Here is a 21,705-nt window from a genome sequence, read left to right as displayed (position 1 = left end):
GTGAAGCAAACAGATCAGTTTTATCAGTGAGGGGCAACAGTACATGATATTTTCATTACTTTAAAACACTCATTTTTTGGGGTTACTGTTCCTTTGACAAATAAGCCAACGCATATGTCCACTGTACTTCTGAAACTAATTCTGTGGGATAACCCATTTTTGCCCTTTGATACATAGCTCCCTTTTCTGAAAATTTGTGTATAGTGCACCAATTAAGCCTGCTTTTAAATATACCTTCAGTTTTTATGTTCCCTATTTAATTGACGTATTGAAATATTCAAAACTGAACATATAATTTAATTGTCCTTGCTTTGTTTCTTCAAATATGTTTGGTTTGCAGTTTTAGGCCATGCAGCTCTGGTGTCCTACGTTTTATTACAGCCAACGCATGCAAAAATGCACAAGAAACATTTTTCATGCGATTAAATGAGATAGCTGCTTATAAATGATTTTACATGCAATCATTCAAGAAATCAGGAGCCAGCACAGTTTGACAGTCATGAGGGTATAGTAAGATGTCTGTGCAGTTATGATAAAAAAATCTATGGTTCGAGAGGTCCTTAAAGTTCACCCTGTCTTAAATACAGTTTGCTTATCTAGAGACATGTCTTTATCTTTTAATTATTTACACATAATGCTCCTTTTCAAGACAGGCCATTTAATAGGTTTAGACCAAATTTGCATTTATAATTTAAAAAGACTGAATATTCAAAAATCTAACAGCTGTAAAATAACAGTATAACACTTATTGGATTGTCTGAAATTTATTCAAACTTTACAACAAGAACCAATGAAAACAGTTAAAAGGTACAACGCACAAAAGAAAAAAAATTGAACATATACATCAATAAGTGCAAGTCTTTAAAAAACAAAACAAAAACAAAGGATTAGAAACTGAAACAGTTTATAATAGAGGCTAATATGACTTGGCTCTTGATGAGATTTAGATGACTGGAATAAAACTGTTGGGCTGACTATGGATTTTGAGTGTTTCTGCAGAATTGGATGTAACGGTGTGACTCATGTGAGATTTGTGGATACAATCCACAAGTCTTAGTGCTCTGACTGTAAGGTGGCATATCACTTAAACATGGCTGAGTTGGAATAGTGAAAGGTGGCATAGGGTTTTGCCCAGAAGCAGTTGGAGACTGGCAAAAAGATGATATACAATTGAGCACAGCAATATGCATATCTAATCTACGATCCAGAGGAACTCTACGCATGTAGGGTATTAATGTTTTGCAAAAGTCAGTCTCTTCATCAACTTCTTTGGGGTTCTGAGGCTGAATAAATGTATCCTGGTGTACCTGCCTTTTATTTAACATATTAAACCTGTGGCGATCATACAGCCCTTCCATCTCCTGTATAGGCCCCCCGTTGTCATGCTCATTTTTCCTAAGCAATGTGCCTGCAACAACGGGATATGGCAGAGATAAATCTGAATTATATGATGTTCCTTCATTCAGTTGAAGTTCTTCAGTTCCTGGATGTTTATAAGAGCGTTCAAGAAGCTCCGCATTTTTTTCTTTAGTTATATTAGAATTTCTGTAACGATATGGTCATAATTTGTTTTAGAATGCAAAACACACAAAGGAATTATATTGGCCACATAATATATTATGCAAAATAATTATATATTTGGAGTACCGTCTTGTTAATTTGGGCAAGAAAAAAAGTTTTTTTTACGTGTTTAAAGGCAGTACAAAAAAAGTGAGAAGTGTACAAATACGTACAATCACTTTCTTCTTAGATTAATGAACAATGTTGCTTGCATAAATTACAAACACAATTCATGTACAAAACAGATTTATTGGTAATACAAAATATTTTCTACCAGTTCTAAACCCAAACAAATAATTTATTCAAACTTACTTTTGTAGATCCATAATCTTCTTAAGAAAAGATTTATTGATGTAAATTTGTTTTCTCCTTTTTATTGGAAATGAAGAATTTTGAGCCCACAATTGTGATTCAGATAGTTGCTCTCTAATAGACCGAAGCCGAACTTGGACTTCATTTGCTGAAGAAACAAAAAGAAAAGAAAAAAAAAAAAAAAAAAAAGAGGATAATTAACATTATAAACGCCTCTGCTAGTAAATACTGTGAAAAGAAAGATACACTGCACCCTGTGTAAAGCACAGCAGAATGGTCACAAAAGATTATAAAAAAGTTTTTACCTTTTATTAATAGAACAGTCATCCAATGTAAATAATTCAGCACATATCATATTTTGATATGTGTTCAGATATGTATCCTGGACATTGGGGATCATACAGTTCCCCATACTGCAACATCTAGTAAATACGTTTTTCCACCTCAAAGTTCTTTTGGACGCAACACTGCCATCTGCAATACTTTCTGGAGGTCATTAAAACAAAATGACCTAATGGAAACCACTGCATTAGGCACACATTAATAACGCACTGTATGCATTATTTATGAGTATGGTCTCTTCTAGCATACAACATGAAGAGCCAACAGAACACAGATAGTAGTGGGAACAGGCTCATAAAAAGCCATTACAATTATACTGAAAAACGTTTATTTAAAAAAATTGTGAAAAACGGCAGCCTCTGTGCCGTTTTTTTTTTTATAGAAATTCTTTATTTATGATTTTCACAGATTGGGGTATGTAAAGAAAGGAAAAAAGGGGGGTAGGAGAACAGAGCATATGCAGTCAATGACAGTATTGATAACTAGTATAAATTCTCATCTCAAATAAACAGTACATTTTATAAGAGAGCTTTATGGTTTCTTATTACTATTTTAGTTCTACATCAAATATGTAACAGAATTTAAAAGGTTTTGATGCACAGTTAAACTTTTGAGGATGTTTATATTATAGCTTATCCAGTTTTAGATGATTTATCCATGGTGACCATATTTGCCAATATTAAGTACTTCTATTGTGAATAATTGCTGTGATCTCTTCCATTTTCCTGGTTTCTTCCATAAGGTAGATCCAGTCTTGGTATGTTGGTGGTGTGCGGTCCTTAAATTTTTTCGGAATCATTTTGCCGTTTGTATCATATGTAATAAAAGTTTGTTGGTGATTACGGTTTTAGTATCTTGATTGTAGTGGAGTATCAGTTTGGGTAGAAAATTTGTAGCTACCTTTTCTCCTGTGACTTTTTCCATGGTCGATTATCTTTGTGCTGGTAGCTATAACATTTTCCCACCAGGTGTATTGTCTTTTAATATTGGTAATTTGAAGGGTTTCTAGATAGTGGTGTATTTGAGTATAATAGAACAAAGATCCTGGCACACAAGGCTTTGGTTTGCAGGGAAACCCTTGCTTTAATTCAAAGTGCGGAAGTGCAACGTTTCTGGGCCACGCCGCTTTATAAAGCATAGAATAGTAGAACAAAAATAATGAAGACGCGATGCCAATGCGGGTGGTGTACTTAAAGTACCTCCAAGGCTTTAATGTGCAGAATATAACCATGTATGCTTGATAAAGGGGTGTGGCCCCGAAACGTTGCAAAAAAAATCCATAATGTTGCTTTGTGTATATTTTCTAGTAGTTGGATTTCTTTGATTAAAGTATTGATTTTTTACTTGTTTTTTTCTTAAGCCTAGATCCCAGGGCAATGAGATGACATCTATTCACACATTTAATTTTTTCCCACGGAATGCATGGATCCCTCTTGGGAGCATTGTTGTTTGTTGTATTTTAGTTGTTAGAAGTTTTTTCCCCATATAGTAAGTAGTTCAGTTTCCAGTTGTAATCTGGCTTGGTGGAATTTGGTTTGTTAAATTCAGTTATCACTGGTGCATGATCTGATAGTAGTATTTCTCCAATATATGCTTTAGTAGTCAGATGTAGCCAGTATTGATTAATAAAAATATAGTCTATTCTGTTGTAGCAGTTAAAAACCTTAGAGTGGTGAGTATAGTCTCTTATTTTAGGGTTTATAAGTTTCCAAGCATCTAGCAAAGATTGCTATACTTGCTTAAGTCTTTTGTATCGAACATGAGTTACATGTTGGGTTGAGAGCTAAACGGAGGTCTCCGTCCATGATAACTATACCTTCTGCAAAATATTATAGTTCCGTTAATGTTTTTCTTAGAAAATTCACTAGGCCTTAATCAGATGCATATTTATTAGCAATTGTTATTTTTGTATTGTTCACCATACCTTTAATAATTAAATATCTGCCTTCTGTATCTTGTTTTGAGGCAATGAGTTTGAAAGGCAAGTTTTTGTGCAGCATATTCATCACTCCTGTTGCTTTTTTAATGGGGTTATTGCTCATAAAATAGAATTGTATGTATGCATTGGAATTTGTGGGGTCTTGTTTTCCTTAAAGTGTGTTTCTTGTAAAAGGACTATTTTTGCCCCTGCTTTGAGCAATCCCTACAGATTTGAGCTCTTTTATTTGGTTCATTCAATCTATTTGCATTCAGTGAATAAACAACACATTTAATACAACATCATTAGAAAATAGATTATCAAATATACTCTTTTATAATAACTAGCATAATTATTTATAGAAACCATAAACTCTCTGTTAAGGGAAAGTAGAACAAAGTGGGGAAAAGTTTTGCACGTAGAGGAAAGAAAATTTCAGCGAGTTTTGCTGCACCAAAACGGAACCAGGAGCTATCCTGGGGTTTTGTGGAATTTGTAGCAGCTGTCACATAAAATCGGGGGGTAAGTGATCACCATGAGGTGGGTCTACATGTATGGCATTAAACACATTCTTAACCTGACCGTGTCAGGCCTGAGCCACTTTAATAAGATAATTATTTTAAAAGTATTATAGAGAGGGTATAACTTGAGGGCACTTCTATTTCTTTTCATGTCATACATTATTGAAAGGAGACAATGCAGATAAAGATTTCAACATCATTAAAGGGATAGTTATGGGAAAACATGTTTTTTTTCAAAATGCATCAGTTAATAGTGCTACTCCACAAAGACTTCTGCACTGAAATCCAATTCTCAAAAGAACAAACAGATTTTTTTTTTTATATTCAATTTTGAAATCTGACATGGGGCTAGACATATTGTCAGTTTCCCAGCCATGTGACTTGTGCCTGCACTTTAGGATGGAACTACTTTCTGGCAGGCTATTTCTCTTACTTGTAAGAGAAACTATGTATGTAACTGAATCACGTACATTTTTACCATTTTGTTTTCAGCATTTCAGTCATTTAGAAATTGCTTCAGATTGTTTCTTGGGGTAGGGGGTGTGCGGCAGGGTGTAGCCGTTTTCCATTCCCCCTGTAAAGTAAAGTCCAGATCCATACTTTTTTCTCCTACTATATCCCATCCTGGTAAAGATAATGGTTCAATTTGTAATTTTTGTAGAATATCCTCAGTATCATGTGGATCGCGGAGGATATGTTGTACTCCATCTTTTCTGGCAATTAGGCAGAATGGGATGGAATCCCCCCTTGTATTCCTTTACCTCTCAAAATGTCAGTGAGGGGTTTCAGTTGTTTCCTTTGTACAAGCGTGGACCTAGAAATGTCTTAAAATAGGGATAATCTGTTATCTTCATATGTTATTTGATTGGCTTCCCTTGCTTTTTGTAATATTTCTTCTTTTTCTTTAAAGTAGTGTATGCAGCAGAATATATCTCTCAGTGCATTTAAGGGTGCTCCTTTTGGTACTTTGTGTGCTCTTTTTATATGGATGACTGTTTTTGACTATTTAGAAGATTATTGAAGATCTGCAGTAGCACAGCATGTATTTCCTCAGTTTTAACCATTTCTGAGACCCCTCTCACTCTTTGTTCCTCCTTGTTGTTTGTTTTCTAGGTCATCTATCTGGCGTTTAAGATCTTCTATTTATTTATTTTGTGATTGCAGTTTATTACGGAGTAATTTTTGATTAGTTATTAACTTACTTTGATTTGTCTCTATGTGATCTGTTCTTGAAGAGAGTATCAGCATGTCTCATTTCCTGTAGGTCTTCTTTTATGGAGGATGTGACCTGCAGCATGACCTTAATATCTGACTTGGAAGGCAGGTTTTTCAGGTAAGTATTTCGATCTTGCTCCTCTTCATAATCGCTTTCAGCGTCTGAGGAGTCAGGCTGCAGTGATTCTCTCTCCCCTCTGCATGCATCCAGAACTGCCGCCATTTTGGAAAGCACGCCTGCATCTTTTTTCTTTAAAAATAGTGGCGCAATGACGCTTTTGGCATGAGTTTTTTAACCGCTGGGGTGGCAGATGTGTCCCCTTTACTTCTGGTCTATTTGCCCATCCTCTCCTATTGAGGTACTTCAACTCATGCCCACGGTCACAGAGCTGAAGCTCTATGCGGCAATCTCGCAGCACGGCAAGCCACGCCCCCCGCCTATGCTCTGGTTTTTAAAGACAATCGGATTACAAATCATTTACTTATGACATGGTGATGCTTGCATGAGAGAATTTAAAAAAAAAACAAAAACAAAAAAAACACCCCCCCCCCCAAAAAAAAACTAACGGAATAGGCAACCCCATGAAACTGCAATCCTTCCACTTGTAGTCACACTTTGCCGCTTCTGAACTGCTAAGTTTTTCTTCCCGTTTAAATGCTTAAATTTCAACATTGCACTGAATGTGTGCTCCGCAGCCTCCGTCGCACCAAATGTGTGCTCCGCAGGCTCCGTCTAACCAAATGTGTGCCCTGCAGCCTTCATCGCATCGAATGTGTGCCCCGCAGCCTTCGTCGCATCGAATGTGTGCTCCGCAGCCTTTGTCGCACCTGAATTTTTTTCTCCGCTGACTGTAATGTTGAAGAGATTTTGTGCATAGTTTTATGCATATGTGCAAACTGGGACAATAGTGCACAGAAGCAAGATTTTAGTCTAACATTTACTGAAGTCTCGTGGGAAACTGCCGAACTACAACTCGGAAAATTTTCAAGTGGATCAAAGCGCTAAAGGGATAGCTTGTATTAAGCAGATGAATCCCGAGTGCTCCTTAATTCCGTAAAAGTAGGCATTTCTTATGACACCCTATTTTTATGGGGACAGCCTAGTCCACTGGAAATAGCAATGAATAGGAAGCAACGATGTTGGTTTTCTTAATTAAATAAATAAATAAATAAATAAATAAAAGGCAGTATACGGAAACTTAATTGCAGTGACTAGTGCCCCCCATTATATAATGTATTTCCATATTTCACCATTATTTTATGGTCCTGTGAAAAACTTGGTTCTAGTATAATTCTAGAAAGTTTTTACAAGGACTTTTACAATTATACAATCATTTTTAGCTGCATACCATTTTTATAAAAATAAACATTTGCATCATCTGTTAACAAAAGATTGTCACGTCCAGATGCGCAATGCTTTAAATGAGGAGTTTACTAAATACTGAATACAAAGGATCCAGAAGTGCTAAGATTTTGCCAAATCCTACAGCACAGCTACAAACTAAAATACTAAATTCTACTTTTTAACCATAGTAAAAGTTACAAACATATTTTATCAGCTGTAAGATTATGATTTTGAGAGCCATTGTTGAGGTAGCCTACACCAAAATCGCACTCACTGAAATCACAACACATTCAACATTCAAACCAAAACACAGCTGATCAAATTTCAAGCAATCTAGAACTAGGAACTAAAAAGAAAAGGCAGGCTGAATACATGGGAACAATGAGTGCCGAGTATGGTTTGGGCCTGGGATTTCTCCCTCCAGTTTTTAACAAGTTACCACTAAAATCATCAAGGAAAACTCATGCTACGAAAAGTTCTGGGGCTAGGATGCTGCCTTTGAAAATACCACTAGGCAGGAGAAACAAAAGGGAATAGTTAAGCTTACCAGCCAGAACAGCACGTAGTCCACAACCGATCTACACTCCTGTTCTGGCCACCCAATAGATAATTGTTTGATGCAAACAAGATCATGTAATATGTAAACTTGAATATATAAATATTTGCAAAAGTAATTTTACGTTACTTTAAAATGTACTTTAACCCCACACAAAGAAATTATTTTTACAGAAATTTTCGAATCCAAGGGATTTGAAGTATTTGACAAAGTAAAAAAATAAATAAAAAAAAAGTAAATTATCACAATGTACATCAATGCTGCATGGGCAGGAATACTATGTTTGGGCATGGAACGAATCATGCATCCAAACAACGAATAAGCCCAAATTCCCTGGGTGAATTGTTATACAGGTTTCACATAATATATGAATTGCCTATTGCCATTGCTTATTTCCAAATGCCTGTTTATACGTAAAGTGATTTCTGCCTAATTTAGATGTGCCAAGGACTGTAAATTCTATGGAACCAAACCTCAGTGACCACACTGCCAACAATGTAAAATTAAGTTTCTACTTGGTTCTTATTTTGTAGAAATCGTTAACTTTTTATCTCGCTTCAGTGCTTATTAGTGTGTGTTCATAGAAGAAATTCCTGCAGCTCTATTAGCTATTTCCTTGTTCCAATGTCACAAAGATGGTGGATGTGCTGCTTGTGTGCATGTGCTATATTTATCTGGCTCACTGACCCCAAAACTGCAGGCAGGCAAATGATGATGCTGGCCTATACAGGCAAACAAGTAAGGAACAAATACCACTCAGCACTGAACAAAAGAAGTCTAACAAACAGCACTTGACAGTGGGTTTTGTTCCTCCAACTTGAGCCAGCCTGCATCACTATGGCAGCCAGATAGGTTTTCTATTGGCTACTCTAAAAGGAGGCAAGCCTTCAGGAGGGTCACTGATGCAGTCAATGAGAGTTTCATCACTGACAGATGCTGCTGTTCTGACTGAATATTTATCCACATGCTCAAGTTCCTGGTAGTGCTCATTGCACAGAATCACAGATTTAAGACAATGGAGATTTATGAGAAACTGCCATCGAACAAATTAGCGTTAATCTAAAAAGCATGTTAATGAGACAAGAAAACAGAGGCAAATTGGCAAGGATGATGAGGGCTTCTGACCTTAAGCTGGCCATAGATGTTGAGATTTTTAAAAGATCAGATCCTCATCGTGAGACCATGATTTTCTCGGAACGATCGTACGAATTGACCATCAACCAATTTGACAGGAAAACAAATGGGAGTTGCCTGCTTGGCCCTGCAAACATAGATAGATTGCACTGGGACCGACAAAGACTTTTTGACCTGGCCGATCAATTTCCTGACAGATGTCGGACGAAAAATCGTAAGATGTACAAACGTTCGAATCCCACTAACCGCAAAATAATTTCGAAGGATTGGTCGGACTTCCCTAAAATCGGTCGTTCGGCAAGAAGAATCTATGGGGAGCTTTAGATAGGCTTATCCTATGAGCTGGAGCTGCCAGTGAAGCATAGCTCATAGATAATAGTACCTTTTCTTCTTTACAGATAATCATAAGCCACACACAGAATGTATTGTTTTCTAAACTCACCTGACAAAGGGGCTAGCCCAGAAATGTTTTGCTTTGCTCATTGTTTTCTGAACTCAACTGGTCAGATCATGTCTCTTTTAATGCATTTTCAGTAGGGAATAATTGTTTGTACACCATTTTGTAACAAGTACAAACAACATTTGTTTGAAGTTCCAGCTTCAAATAATATAATATGAAGCATGTTACAAAACTTGAGAATACTATTTGGAAAAATACTCCCACAATAAGGAGCAATAATCCAATTCATCGAAAGACCAAGTAACAGGTCCAAACTTAATTACAGATGTACCCTGTACAGAGCATGCTTTAACCCTTTAAAAGCCACATTTCTATTTGATCTGGATTAGGGGTTACCACTTGACAGTGATGAAGTGAACAGTATGCAATCCAGAAGATACAGAATCTATGACACTGGTAAAATAGTACTTCCATGCAAGTACCACACATTCTGTGATATCTTGCACTTAAAGGATTAAAGGGTAATGTCAGAATTGCATATGTTGCTTAATTTATTAAATACCTGTGACTGGTGGAAGACTGGGAGGTAGTGGCCCAGGTGGTGGAACAGGAGGTTGCAGGTTTACAGGGGGCGGTGTCAAAATAGATGGTGGTGGAGGAAAGCCTGGTGGCGGAAAGCCTGGTGGAGGAGGTCCTTCTACAACAGGAGGTTGTGCTGGGAATGGTAGTATGCCAGGTAGGTTAACATCTTCTACAACAACTGGATCGCTACCATGATCAAAAGGACACATTTCCCCTCTCATGCAAAATCCCTTTTCTGAGGAAAAAAAAGAAAAGCATAATCTATTAAAAATAATACAAACACAAAATAGATTTCTAAAACATGACAACGCATATTTATATAAATCTGTCACAGTATTCAAGTCATTTTTTAGCAACGCAATTCAGTATGTTGTTTGGGATTCAGCAAAACCAAATCTACAACTCTGTTTTGAGTGAATTTATTGAGTTCATTTATTAAAGGCAGCAGTGATTTACCAAAGTACTTTAGGTTTAGTTTACAGTGGCACTTTGAAGTTTGTGAACCCTTTTGAATAAATATAAACTAAATGTTATCCGTTTCTGTCTTAAAATTAGATAATGAGAATACAAACACACGAGTAATAAAACACATGATCCAAAGTTTCTATATCTGTGTTTGGCAAAATTATGTAAATCTTTGCTTTATGTGTCCTGCATGTCGGTTTGGGAGGAGTTTAGCCAATTTCTTCTTACAGAACAGTTGGAGGTCTTCCTTATATGAAGTGCTAGCTTCAAGTCTCTTCAAAACATTTCTATAGGACTTTGGTCAGGACTTGGATCTGGCCATTTTCAAAATATTAACAGTTTTGCTTTAACTATTCTTTGGTTAATCGACTTGTTTAGGGTTGTCTTGCGGCATGATGCACTTTCTTGCAGAATTTGCGGATACAAAAAAAAAAAAAAAATTATATTTCCATCACTGACTGTAAGCTATCCTGGTCTAGAGGCAGCAAAGCAGGCCAAACAATGAAACAACCACCATCATGTTTCAGACTGGATAGGGTTCTTAAGCCATAATGTATTTCCTTTTACCAAACAACTTTTCATTCAAGCCAAAAAGTTCTATTTCGCGGGCATCAGTCAAACAGAACATTCATCCAATTGCCTTCTGACTTATCCGACTTGATTTATAGCAGTGACATTCTCCATGCAAACCTATCAAGCACACCATTGTTGTTCATGGTTTTCCTGATGACAGATGAGACCTTCAAGATCTCCTTGAGTATTACACACCTTGCTCTTGGTGGGATCTTTGGGTTGACCATTCTTGGGGAGGTTGACAATGGGGCTGAATTTGTACACCAACTGCCTGACAATGGACTCAAAACTATTTAGAAATAGTAATCTTTCCTAGTCTGATGGGGATCAATCATGTTTGAGCCATGTCATGCTTTCACAAATGAGCTATCAAGATTTGAATAGAGAAGACCCACACTCACCTGATTCTCATGCCATTGATTAAAATACCTGACTTATTTCCCCTTTACATGACTTGAGAATCCTAGATATTCACATAAATTTGCCACACAAAATATGTAACTTTGGGAACTTTATGCTCAATAAATAAATGAACAAGTCATTATGTTATAGACTTGATTCGTTTAAATGCCTTCTCGTGATCTAGTTTTAAGACTTGCATAAAAAAGGTTAGTTTATATCTATGTAAAAACAATAAATTTAATTTTTTACTCGGCCAAATAATGAATCTAACACAAAAGATCTAAATCCAGAAGTGCATGCGATCCTTAGTTGGCATATTCCAAACTGCGCAAAAACTAAATAACATGAAAAAAAACATCTTAAGTAGAATCAGTTCTGCTTAGAAAATTATATGCAAGGCCTTCTGGATCTGAGCTAGGCTGTAAAACCAATCCCCCTTTTACATGCATACCATCATAGTCTGTGCATCGTTTTTTCTGTATCTGTGGTCTACCATAACTATTGTGGTCCACTTGATCTTCATGAAATTCTGGCCAGTTTTCAGCTGAGCGGTTGCCATGATGGGATGGAGTAATTACTGTAATTGTACTGCTTAGAGCTGGAACTGGAAAATGGGCAGTTCCGACATGAGGAACAGAAGATCCTGAGGCGTAACTGTTGTCTACTGGGTCTGGTCTGACAGGGTCAGACTTTGGCTTTCCGGAATCCTTATCTGTGGTAAAAAGATGTATGTGAAAAACATTACTGTTTAAAAATATGGCTGTCAACAAGCAAACAAATATAGTAAATAGGCTTCTTATGCAGTACCTATGAAAAGGCCTGATTTCTTTGAATCTAATGTTATAATGACAAACTTTAAATGACAACCCATATTTCTTACTGTACATTTATAGTGCAGCTAAAAAAAAAAAATACTGATGGCAAAAACAAAAGAAATGCATTTATACTGGGTTTTCATTCCCATTAAATGGGATGATCAGATTGAAAAAAAAACGAGTATACTAGAAATATACATTAAATTGTTTGCAGCATAGTATATACTATAGATCAGGGCTAACACTAGGCCAGATCCTCACCTGCCATACATATCCATGTTGGCCCTTTTTGGGGGCCACTCGCATAGGTCATGTATCGGTGGCAACATAAGTCAACACATCACCCAATATGGCAGCATCACATTCCTTGCACAACATTCCCATGTGCTCCACCTACAACGGTTTCCTATCAATGGCTATCAGTCCTTGCATGTTTTTATAGTGGTTTCTTTTTTTGGGGGGGGGGGATAAGTCCAGTGGTAACCTCTAAAAAAATCATCTACACCTCAACTGACAACCAAGGGCTACTATACACTCCCCAATTGACATTCTCCATTGATAAAACACACAAGTTAGGGAATTGGTAGGGGCTGAGAATGACGCTTATGTGTCTTTCCTCCGTATTCATGGGGGTGGCCTTTTGACCTTTGACAATTAATTTAGCCAGAAATAGTGGCTTATGTCTGTTTTTAAACTTTGCACCCTGCCTTTCACATGTTAAATGGGGCCTGTTGTTTTGTACATAAGGTGCCAAATAAGCTTCCTGCAGCATATACTTAAGTGGTTACGACAGAGGTCTCAAAATTATGTTTTGTATATACTGGCAATATAAGGCCTGATTTAACATAACATTCAGAAAATAAACTTTATGAAACATATCAGAAAATTCCACTAAAAGATAAGTTAAGAAAGTGTTTACATGTACCTCTACTTCCTGTTCTGCTACAATTCCTATCCCTGTCTCTATCACGATGCCTCTCCTTACTCCGGCTGCGACTTCGGCTTCTGCTATAACTTCTACCTCGACGTCGGTTATACCGGTCTCTGTATGAATCTCTCCGAAGTACATTCCTCTCATACTCCCTTTTACGAAAATGGTCATCTCTGTTTCGATCATCTCTACTGCTGGAGAAAGAAAAACACAAATTACTGTACCTTTCCATGTTGCATTTTCTGTTAGTGTGTTAAATTGTTTGGGGAAATGCACATTTAGATTTTTATCATTTCGATACCCACGAACTTTCAGTTCAAAAGTGAATTTAACAAACATTCTTACAACTGTTAGGTATATACATTTTCCCTTATGCATAACTCAGTCTAAAGAGAATATGACCCATTATGTGTGACTTAATGTCTGTGCATCTTATGCCTTGACAACTGATAATAATGTTTAAAAAATTATGAAAAATATAGAAGTGAAGAGAGCTGTGGCATACCTTTGTCTTCTATGTGGCATACCTTTGTCTTCTATGAAGTATGCAAATCTAACAGTATTACTTGCTGCAACTCTGTTTATCTCACTGTTATAATGGGATTGGTGATATTAACATAGTATCAAGTACCAACAATTGCTAAGCTATCCATCAGTCTTTCTAGATTCCATTGGTACACAAGGTTTTGAAGCATATTCTGTAGCATATTTCGGACAATAAGGCTGTGCAGAGCATATCTGCATCCTTTTAATGGATTACTACCTTACCCTAAGGCCCTAGCAGGCTGTATTTACATTATGAACTGCCAGGTCACTAACATGAATCTACAGTATAACCTTTTTCATTTTAAGTCATAAGCACAAAAATATATAACCAATTATTAGAAACACATGTTGTAATGAAATTGTTAAACTACAACTGCTAATACTAACCTTGTGTTTTTTATTATCTGAACTTTGTTACTACTTAAATGTGGTGGAGCCAGGACTGGAAGTCCTGTTCTGAACGAATTTTGTATGGAGCAGCTTTCTCGATCTGAGTTACTTCTTTTTCTGTTTTCCCTTGTGTGATAAAATTCAATATTATGATTTGTCAGTTGTCCTTGCTAATAATTATACACTGCCACACTAAAGCAATTTCTACCTTTATTTTTTTACACACTATTACAATCTGCAAGTATATCATGAAAATGCAAGTGTGTGGCATTTTAGAGACCGTTTACAGGTACCTTGTGCTTAGGGTTCTAATCTTACTGGTGTATATGTTTTTGAATGAAACAATAATCCTGCCATCTCAAGGCAATATAAGCTCTTCAGAGCATGTCAACAAAATATAATCAGATACAGGCCGAATACGAGTCCAACTACACAACGCAGAAAGATAACACTTTTAAACATGTACAAGACTATCTAAAGGCTTCTTAACAAGCTAATGGTGACCATAGACGCAAAGATCCGCTCGTTTGGCAACATCGCCAAACGAGCGGATCTTTCCCTGATATGCCATTAACGAGCATGGCTATATCAGGGGTAATCTGATTGTTCGGCCATATGGCCGAACGATCCGATTACGCTGCGCAATGGGCTCCGGCGGGATCGGTCGGGTCAAAATCAACCCTGACGATCGGCCAAATGACTGATCTCTGCCGGACGAAAGATGTCGGCACACGCCACACACGATCCAAAAATCGCACGAATCCTCGATTTGTACAATATGATCTGTGTGTCTATGGCCACCTTAAGGTGGGCCTCTTCCTCTAAGCAAGCATACTCATTATAAGCAACACAAAGGTGGTTCTTTCCAACACAGTATATGCCCAGAACACTTTACACATGCTCACAAGATTGGGCAGGTTTGATAATTTCACCTGCCAATGTACCATGTCAGCAAGTTCATAGTGCATCACCAGATGAGGAATTAAAGAGGATCAAACAATAGGAAGGCGACCACATGCAGTACACTCTCCGACTGTTCAGTGCGTGGAAAGATCAACCAGAGTACATAAGAGATCAGCCCATGTTTACCATTTAGCCCTATTCGAGGACTTGTATTCACCAAAATACAAGTCCAGGCATCACTACTGATTCATGCTCACACAATGTATGGATAGTATAGTATGCATGTTTGCCCACATCAGCCCGATTTACCTAGTCAGCAAAAGGCATTTTAAGTGAGTTGAAATTACCTGGTTTCTTTGGGATGGGTGCTAGAAGGCTGAGGACTTGGGTTTAATCTCCAAGATGCTTTCTTCTCGTTTTTAAGGTAAGCAAAGAAGGCGAAAAAGAGAACATTTCAGATTTCAATAATTTTTAAAACAAAATACAATGTTAATGAAATGTAAGTGACGATAATATTCACTCTGGAATGAGAATGTTGTTTAATAATTAGAGCTATATTGTGTACTTCCCAGTGTGTGTGTTGTGTGTGTTAGTAACACACATACATTTATATATCGATTTCCGTTTAAAAATTTGAGTGTATAGCTAGGTTGGTAAATGTGTGCATGTATGTGCACTTGGGTTTGTTTGGAGAGGTTGAACTTGATACACTTTTTTCAACCCAAATTAACAATAACTATAAACAGGGCTTTTGATGTACACACATTTTGCCTATTATTTTAATTTGGAAATGTCTATGGCTTTTGATATTTCTTCCACTTAAGAGGCTAAAATCTAATATAGAAAGTGACATGCTGCTTTGGGTTCTTACAAGCAAAATAAATCAGCATTCCAATTAGCATCCCTAAATATATTTATAAAGTAAGTGTGTGTGTTCTTATATGCTACAGCCATGACATTTAAAGGAAAACTATACCCCAAAATGAATACCTAAGCAACAGACAGTTTATATCATATTAAGCAGCATATTAAAGAATCTTACACAACTGGAATATATATTTAAGTAAATATTGCTCTTTTACATCTCTTGCCTTGACCCACCATTTACTGATGGTCTATGAGCTGCATCAGAGATCACCTGACCAGAAATATTACAACTCTAACTGTAACAGGAAGAAGTGTGGAAGCAAAAGACAGAACTGTCTGTTAATTGGCTCATGTGACCTAAGAAGTATAGTTTGTTTGTGTGCACAGCGAATCGTACAATCCCAGGAGGTGGCCCTTGTTTTTTAAAATGGCAATTTTCTATTTATGTATACCCAATGGCACATACTACTAGAAAAGTATATTATTATGAAAATGGTTTATTTACATGAAGCAGGGTTTTACATATAAGCTGTTTTATGCAATATCTTTTTATAGACACCTAAATTGTTTGGGCGGTATAGTTTTCCTTTAAGGTGGCCATACACAGGCAGATTTAGTAGTGTGAAATTACCGATTTTAGCACAATACAATACAATCGTCTACTTATTGTTTTAGTGTTACATTGATGGGGAGGCAGACAATCTTATTGTTCTAACAAAATTGTTCCAACAGTTTCGAAAGTTTCACCGTGAGTCAATGAAATTGGTCAGTGGATAGTAGTCAGATAATCATTGTTAACCAGTTGTTCATTGCACATGCGTTTTGCAAAAGTAAACAAAGGGACAGACAGCCATTGTTTAATATACGTAAGATCCTGCAGCCTACATAAAGATACAACCAAGGTCTCCTCAAATATTGTTTACCATGGATGGGTGAATTGTTTGTACAAACAATCGTTAAGACAATAAGATCATTCACAGAGTGCCGACTACGTCTGCCTGTGCATGGCCAGCTTTCAAATCCCAGAGGAAATACATAGGTCACAAGCAACAAAAACTGACACTTCCAGCACATATAGCCCGAGTAAAAATATGTGTATGAAGGCGTGCATGGAGTCACTTTTAATTGCTTAGACTATTTTTTCATATTTAAAAGTATAAATGGGGAAGCTGTGAAGTCAAGGATAAAATTTATGGAAGATTTAACCAAAAAGAAAAATCCCTCACATGAATAATGTACCCACATTCTAGTTGTGTGTCACCAAAATGCTTTAAATAGTTCAGACTGTTCATTATAAATACCTCGTCTTTCTTTATTTCTCTTTCTTGATGTTCAAATGTGACCAGTTTTACGACAGCTGTTGAGGTGCTATCAGGTTGTGGAAGAAAACTCTTGGTTTTTAAGACATCAAACAGTCTGTCCATAAAGCCCTGCGTTTCTAGAATGTAAATTTGACAAATTACTAAAAAATAAAGATATTTTCTACATATAATAATTTGTTTATCATTTAACCAACTTAATAATAAGCACAGCAAGTCACTAAGCCTTTGGGGACAGACTTACATGGGAAACCTTGCCAGCAGGTAAGCCCAAAGACACCACTGCTGAGCTCCAAGTAACTCAAACTGTGAGAGTGCACAGGCGAGAGTGGTTGTAAAGTTTATCAACTAGCTGTCCTATGTCAATTACTGCATGAGTCAGAAAGGGATACTAGTATCTCAACAGTCCACCCCGGGTCCAGGTTACGGGTACAACATTTACACAATTGTGTGGATAGTCCACGAGTAACCCATCTGGATACCCATCTCAAGCACAGGACTAGTCCCTACCATCTACCCCCACCCTCCCAAGCATATGGCAAAATTTCTCACGCGTTGCGATGTCAATTCCAGTTTTGCAGGTCCCAGGAAGGAAAGTAAGTTACTATTTGTGGGCTGGGTCGGGTAGAGGAACATACTGGGTGCCAAATGCGGGTCAGTATGGTGGTCAGCGGGTCCGGGTCAGGGACAGGTCTGCCTGTCTGGACCCGCACAGGACTCTACCCTCAGTCACCTAAGCATAGGGTCTGATTTACTGAGATGATTTGTCAAATGTAATTTTTAGTTTAGAACCGCAAAAGGTTATTAAAAGATCTATAACTAAACTGTAACCCATCTGTTTAGAAACAATTATAATACTCTAATAATAATACTCTATGCTGCAGTGATACAAATTGCTGACTGCACTCATTCAATTGCAGTCATGCAATGCACATCAGAACTAAATTACTAATCAGTGCAACTGTAATAGCTAATTTTACAAGTATGATTTGTACATTTTTGCACACCATCCTCTTGCACAAAGGCCAATGCACTCTAAAGCATACAAATTTGATAACTGATCAAAAGATCAAACTTTTCAAAAGGAATCATGAAAAACATCTCTTGAAGGACAAAATTAATTAAAATGCATCAAAACAGTACCTATTTTTCTGTACTCCTATTTAAAGAGGTATTAAAATTGATAATCTGCTCATCTTACTTTAAGGCATGTGGCTTTAAAGTAAAGATATTGAAAATCGAAGTTAGAGACGTATTCTACTTTACTGTCACTAGCCCATTACTTTAACATAGGAAACATATTAAAATATTGTATGGCCTCTAAAAGCAAAAGATCACAAGGCTGATCAAAATTCAGATTTATATTACATGGCAGCATAAAGACCAGTGAAGTTGAGAAGAATTCAGCAGTATAGCATCAGCTGCTCTGAAACACATAACTTTGCTTTTTGCGACCGTTTTGATCCCTGTGCTTAGTTGATCAACAGCAAGTTAGAATATTAGAATAATCATTACGCCCAACCATATTCAATAGATGGGCAGCTATTTTAGGGATGCTCAACCTCTATGATGAATCAAAGATTGTAGTACATAAGACACAATTTTTCTAGTCTTACTCTTTCCAGGCTATAGTTCGGTAATAGTTACTCATGCAGAGAACTAGGGATGCACCAAATCCAGAATTCAGTTTGATAATCCCAACCTATATATGCAAATTAGGGTTTGGATCGGTATTCAGACAAATCTATCACAAATGATTCGCTGCATCCCTACAGAGAATGTTTAAAGGAACAGTAACAACAACAAGCAAAAGTGTTTTAAAGTGATACAAATATAATGCAGTGTTGCCCATGCACTGGTAAAAATGGTATATTTGCTTCCGAAAGACTGCTATAGTTCATATAAACAAGCTGCTGACTAGCCATGGTGCAGCCATTCAAGGCACAGGTTACATAGCAGATAACAGATGCACTTTGTAGAATACTATTGTATTCAATTACAGAGTTTATTATCTGCTAAGTAAGCTGAGCCTTTTATCCTTTTTCAGCTTGAATGGATGTTCCCATAGCTACCCACAGCAGCCTAATCATATAAATTATAGTGGTCTTTCTAAAGCAAACATCACTTGTATTAGTACAGGGCAACAGTACATTATATTTATATTACTTTAAAGCACTTGCATATTTTTGTTGTTACTGTTCCTTTAAAAGATAATACAAAAATGAACTCAGCTATTTGTCTCCCCCCCTACAGTTTTACCTTTTTGAAGAAATACATCAAGTTGATCAAAGCATATAGCCCTTAGCTCTTGGTCACTCTTGTCCTTCTTCAATAATGCAAGTACATATTTTGCAAGGGCGGACGGGTCAGTTGCATCACAACTATAATATATATAAAAATTTGAGTAAGTGCAAATTCTCAAAAAAAAAAAAACTAACCTACTATGCAGAACAGTGCAGTGATTATTATTATTATTATTATTATTATTATTAATGTCTGGCACTACATGGATGTGCAAGAATTGCTGAATGGCGGAAGTCACTCTAGAAACAAATATTCTCCATTCATTTGCCAAACTGGCTTCTGTTGCAAGAGTCAAAACCAGCAGTGCAGAGACTACAGGCTGTATCAGCTGTGAGTACCAGTTATATAATTACAAATAGATTTAAGAACACCGCAATGGTTAATTGCTGTGTATTTTGCAGCTGCTTTGACTTCTAATTTGCTTCACTGTACAAGGATGAGTGGATCTGCACTTTACAGCCTGTTACAGCTAAAAACTCAAAGTCGACTGCAACGTCGCAAGTCGCGTTTCGTGGTCCTTCAGCTTCATACCTCCCAACTGTCCCTTTTTCGGAGGAACAGTCCCTCTTTTGACAGCTCAACCTGCAATCCCTCATTTGTACTGGAAAGTCCCTCTTTCTATGCACTGAACAGCCAGAAAAAGAAACAAAGTTTCTCAATTAATTGGCTTTTAGCAGAGAGTGCAGAACAGCTACAGGTGCAAATAAGATACTTTGTAACAATTTTGAGACACAAAAACACAGTTTAGATAAGGAGAAATATTTTCAAACTTTCATAACCTGCCAAATTTTGTAAAACAAGCATGGTAATTAGGGGGTGTGGCCACAGAAGGGTGTGGTCAAAAAATTGATGCGCTACGTGCGGGAAAAAATTGTCCCTCTTTTTACTTCCAAAATGTTGGGAGGTATGCAGCTTCTAAACTACAACTCCCAGAAGACAGTGCGCTAATTGGAACTGTATATCTAGTACAGGCCTACTGGACTTAAGAACCACAACAAAATTGGTTCACTGCACTAAAATCAACCCCGCGCCAAAAAATTTTATTTCTTTAATCTGGTTCGTGCATTCGTTTTCTGGCCTCTACATACAAAAAGGCCCCGCAGCGAGCTGCAAAGAGCAATACACCCAGCGCTTGCAAGACGCCACAATATACACTCACATTGGCTCTAGATTCTTTGACAACCAATGTTTCAATGCCTCCTGATCCTCTATGATCATGTCTGCGTTTTCCCCGGACGCGGCAGAGGAAAGACTCTGAATTCTGCAGCTTCTGTGCCCTTGTCCAATTCACCCTGTCTACAGCTGCGGGTGAATGTGTCCCTTATATACATGTATGGTGAGGGGAAAAAGTTACCACACCACCAACAGCAACCATGAAACGCAGCACTACAACATGGCGGCGGTCTACAAGCACGGCACTACGGGGGTACGTCGACCGTCATCACGCAGTCAAAAAAGGAGGGCGACGCGCAAATCCCCAAAGTTCGACTTCCTTGGCAACCCAATACAGGATACGCCCCCCTCACTCTAATCAGAAAATGCCTTGACAACCGAACGTATTGTTAATTTTGTGGGCTATTCAAAGAGAGAATAGATTCTTCAATGGGTTATATACACCTATATTTTATCATTCACAGGCCACATAAATAGAGCATTCTGAGTATTGTTTTGTTTATAAAATAGAAGGCTCACGTGTTTTGTATTTTAAAGGGACAGTAACATCTAAGAATGAAAGGAATGACTACGTACAGTTAGGCCCATAAATCTTTGGACAGTGACAACTTTTTTCTAATTTTGGTTCTGTACATTACCACAGCTTTCAGCTTTAATTCAGTGGGTTGAACAAAAAGATTTTGGGGGCATCCCACCAATGATACGAGTTGAGACACCCCCCCCCAGTTGCTTGGGGCGGCAATAATGCTGTTCCTGGTAACTAAGAAAGAGATGAATTTCGGTTTTTTAACCCGGAAATTCTGCACTAGCATCATGGACTGCCCCTGACCGCCTACGGCGATGAAAAGGAGAGTGCCGTCAGGGCCGCCATTAGAAATCACGGGGCCTCGTACAACAAAATTTTTGGGGCCCCGCTGGAGACAAGCCCCACCCCATATCCCGCCCACTCCACATCACAGTTAAAAGACCACACAACATCAGCGCTAAAAAGTAACTCCCCCCACACAAGTTATAAAAAACTATTGATGGTCAGGGCCCCCTTATAAGTTAAAAAAAACAACATTGACGCTAGGGCCCCCCATAAACATTTTTTTTTTTAAAAAAAAATTATTGGCGCCAGGGCCCTCCTTAC

At 37.5% G+C, this 21,705-nt stretch overlaps 1 protein-coding gene across 1 annotated transcript; it reads right to left on the bottom strand.

Moving 5' to 3' along the window:
- Window positions 1-662: 662 nt before the first annotated feature.
- On the bottom strand, window positions 663-20,776 carry MGC130644 (uncharacterized protein). The gene is given in 9 exon segments (NM_001096352.1): window positions 663-1,545; window positions 1,873-2,020; window positions 9,866-10,120; window positions 11,777-12,037; window positions 13,066-13,265; window positions 15,258-15,319; window positions 17,079-17,215; window positions 19,356-19,477; window positions 20,560-20,776. Coding segments are annotated over 9 exon segments (1,815 nt in total). The 5' UTR covers window positions 20,619-20,776; the 3' UTR covers window positions 663-974.
- Between the last annotated feature and the right edge of the window lie 929 nt (window positions 20,777-21,705).

This window comes from Xenopus laevis, chromosome 2L (genome assembly GCF_017654675.1).
Source record: "Xenopus laevis strain J_2021 chromosome 2L, Xenopus_laevis_v10.1, whole genome shotgun sequence".
In the NCBI taxonomy this organism is placed as follows: Eukaryota; Metazoa; Chordata; class Amphibia; order Anura; family Pipidae; genus Xenopus; species Xenopus laevis.
The sequence above is the reverse complement of the archived record's forward strand: the minus strand, read 5'-3'. Positions and strand labels throughout refer to the sequence as shown.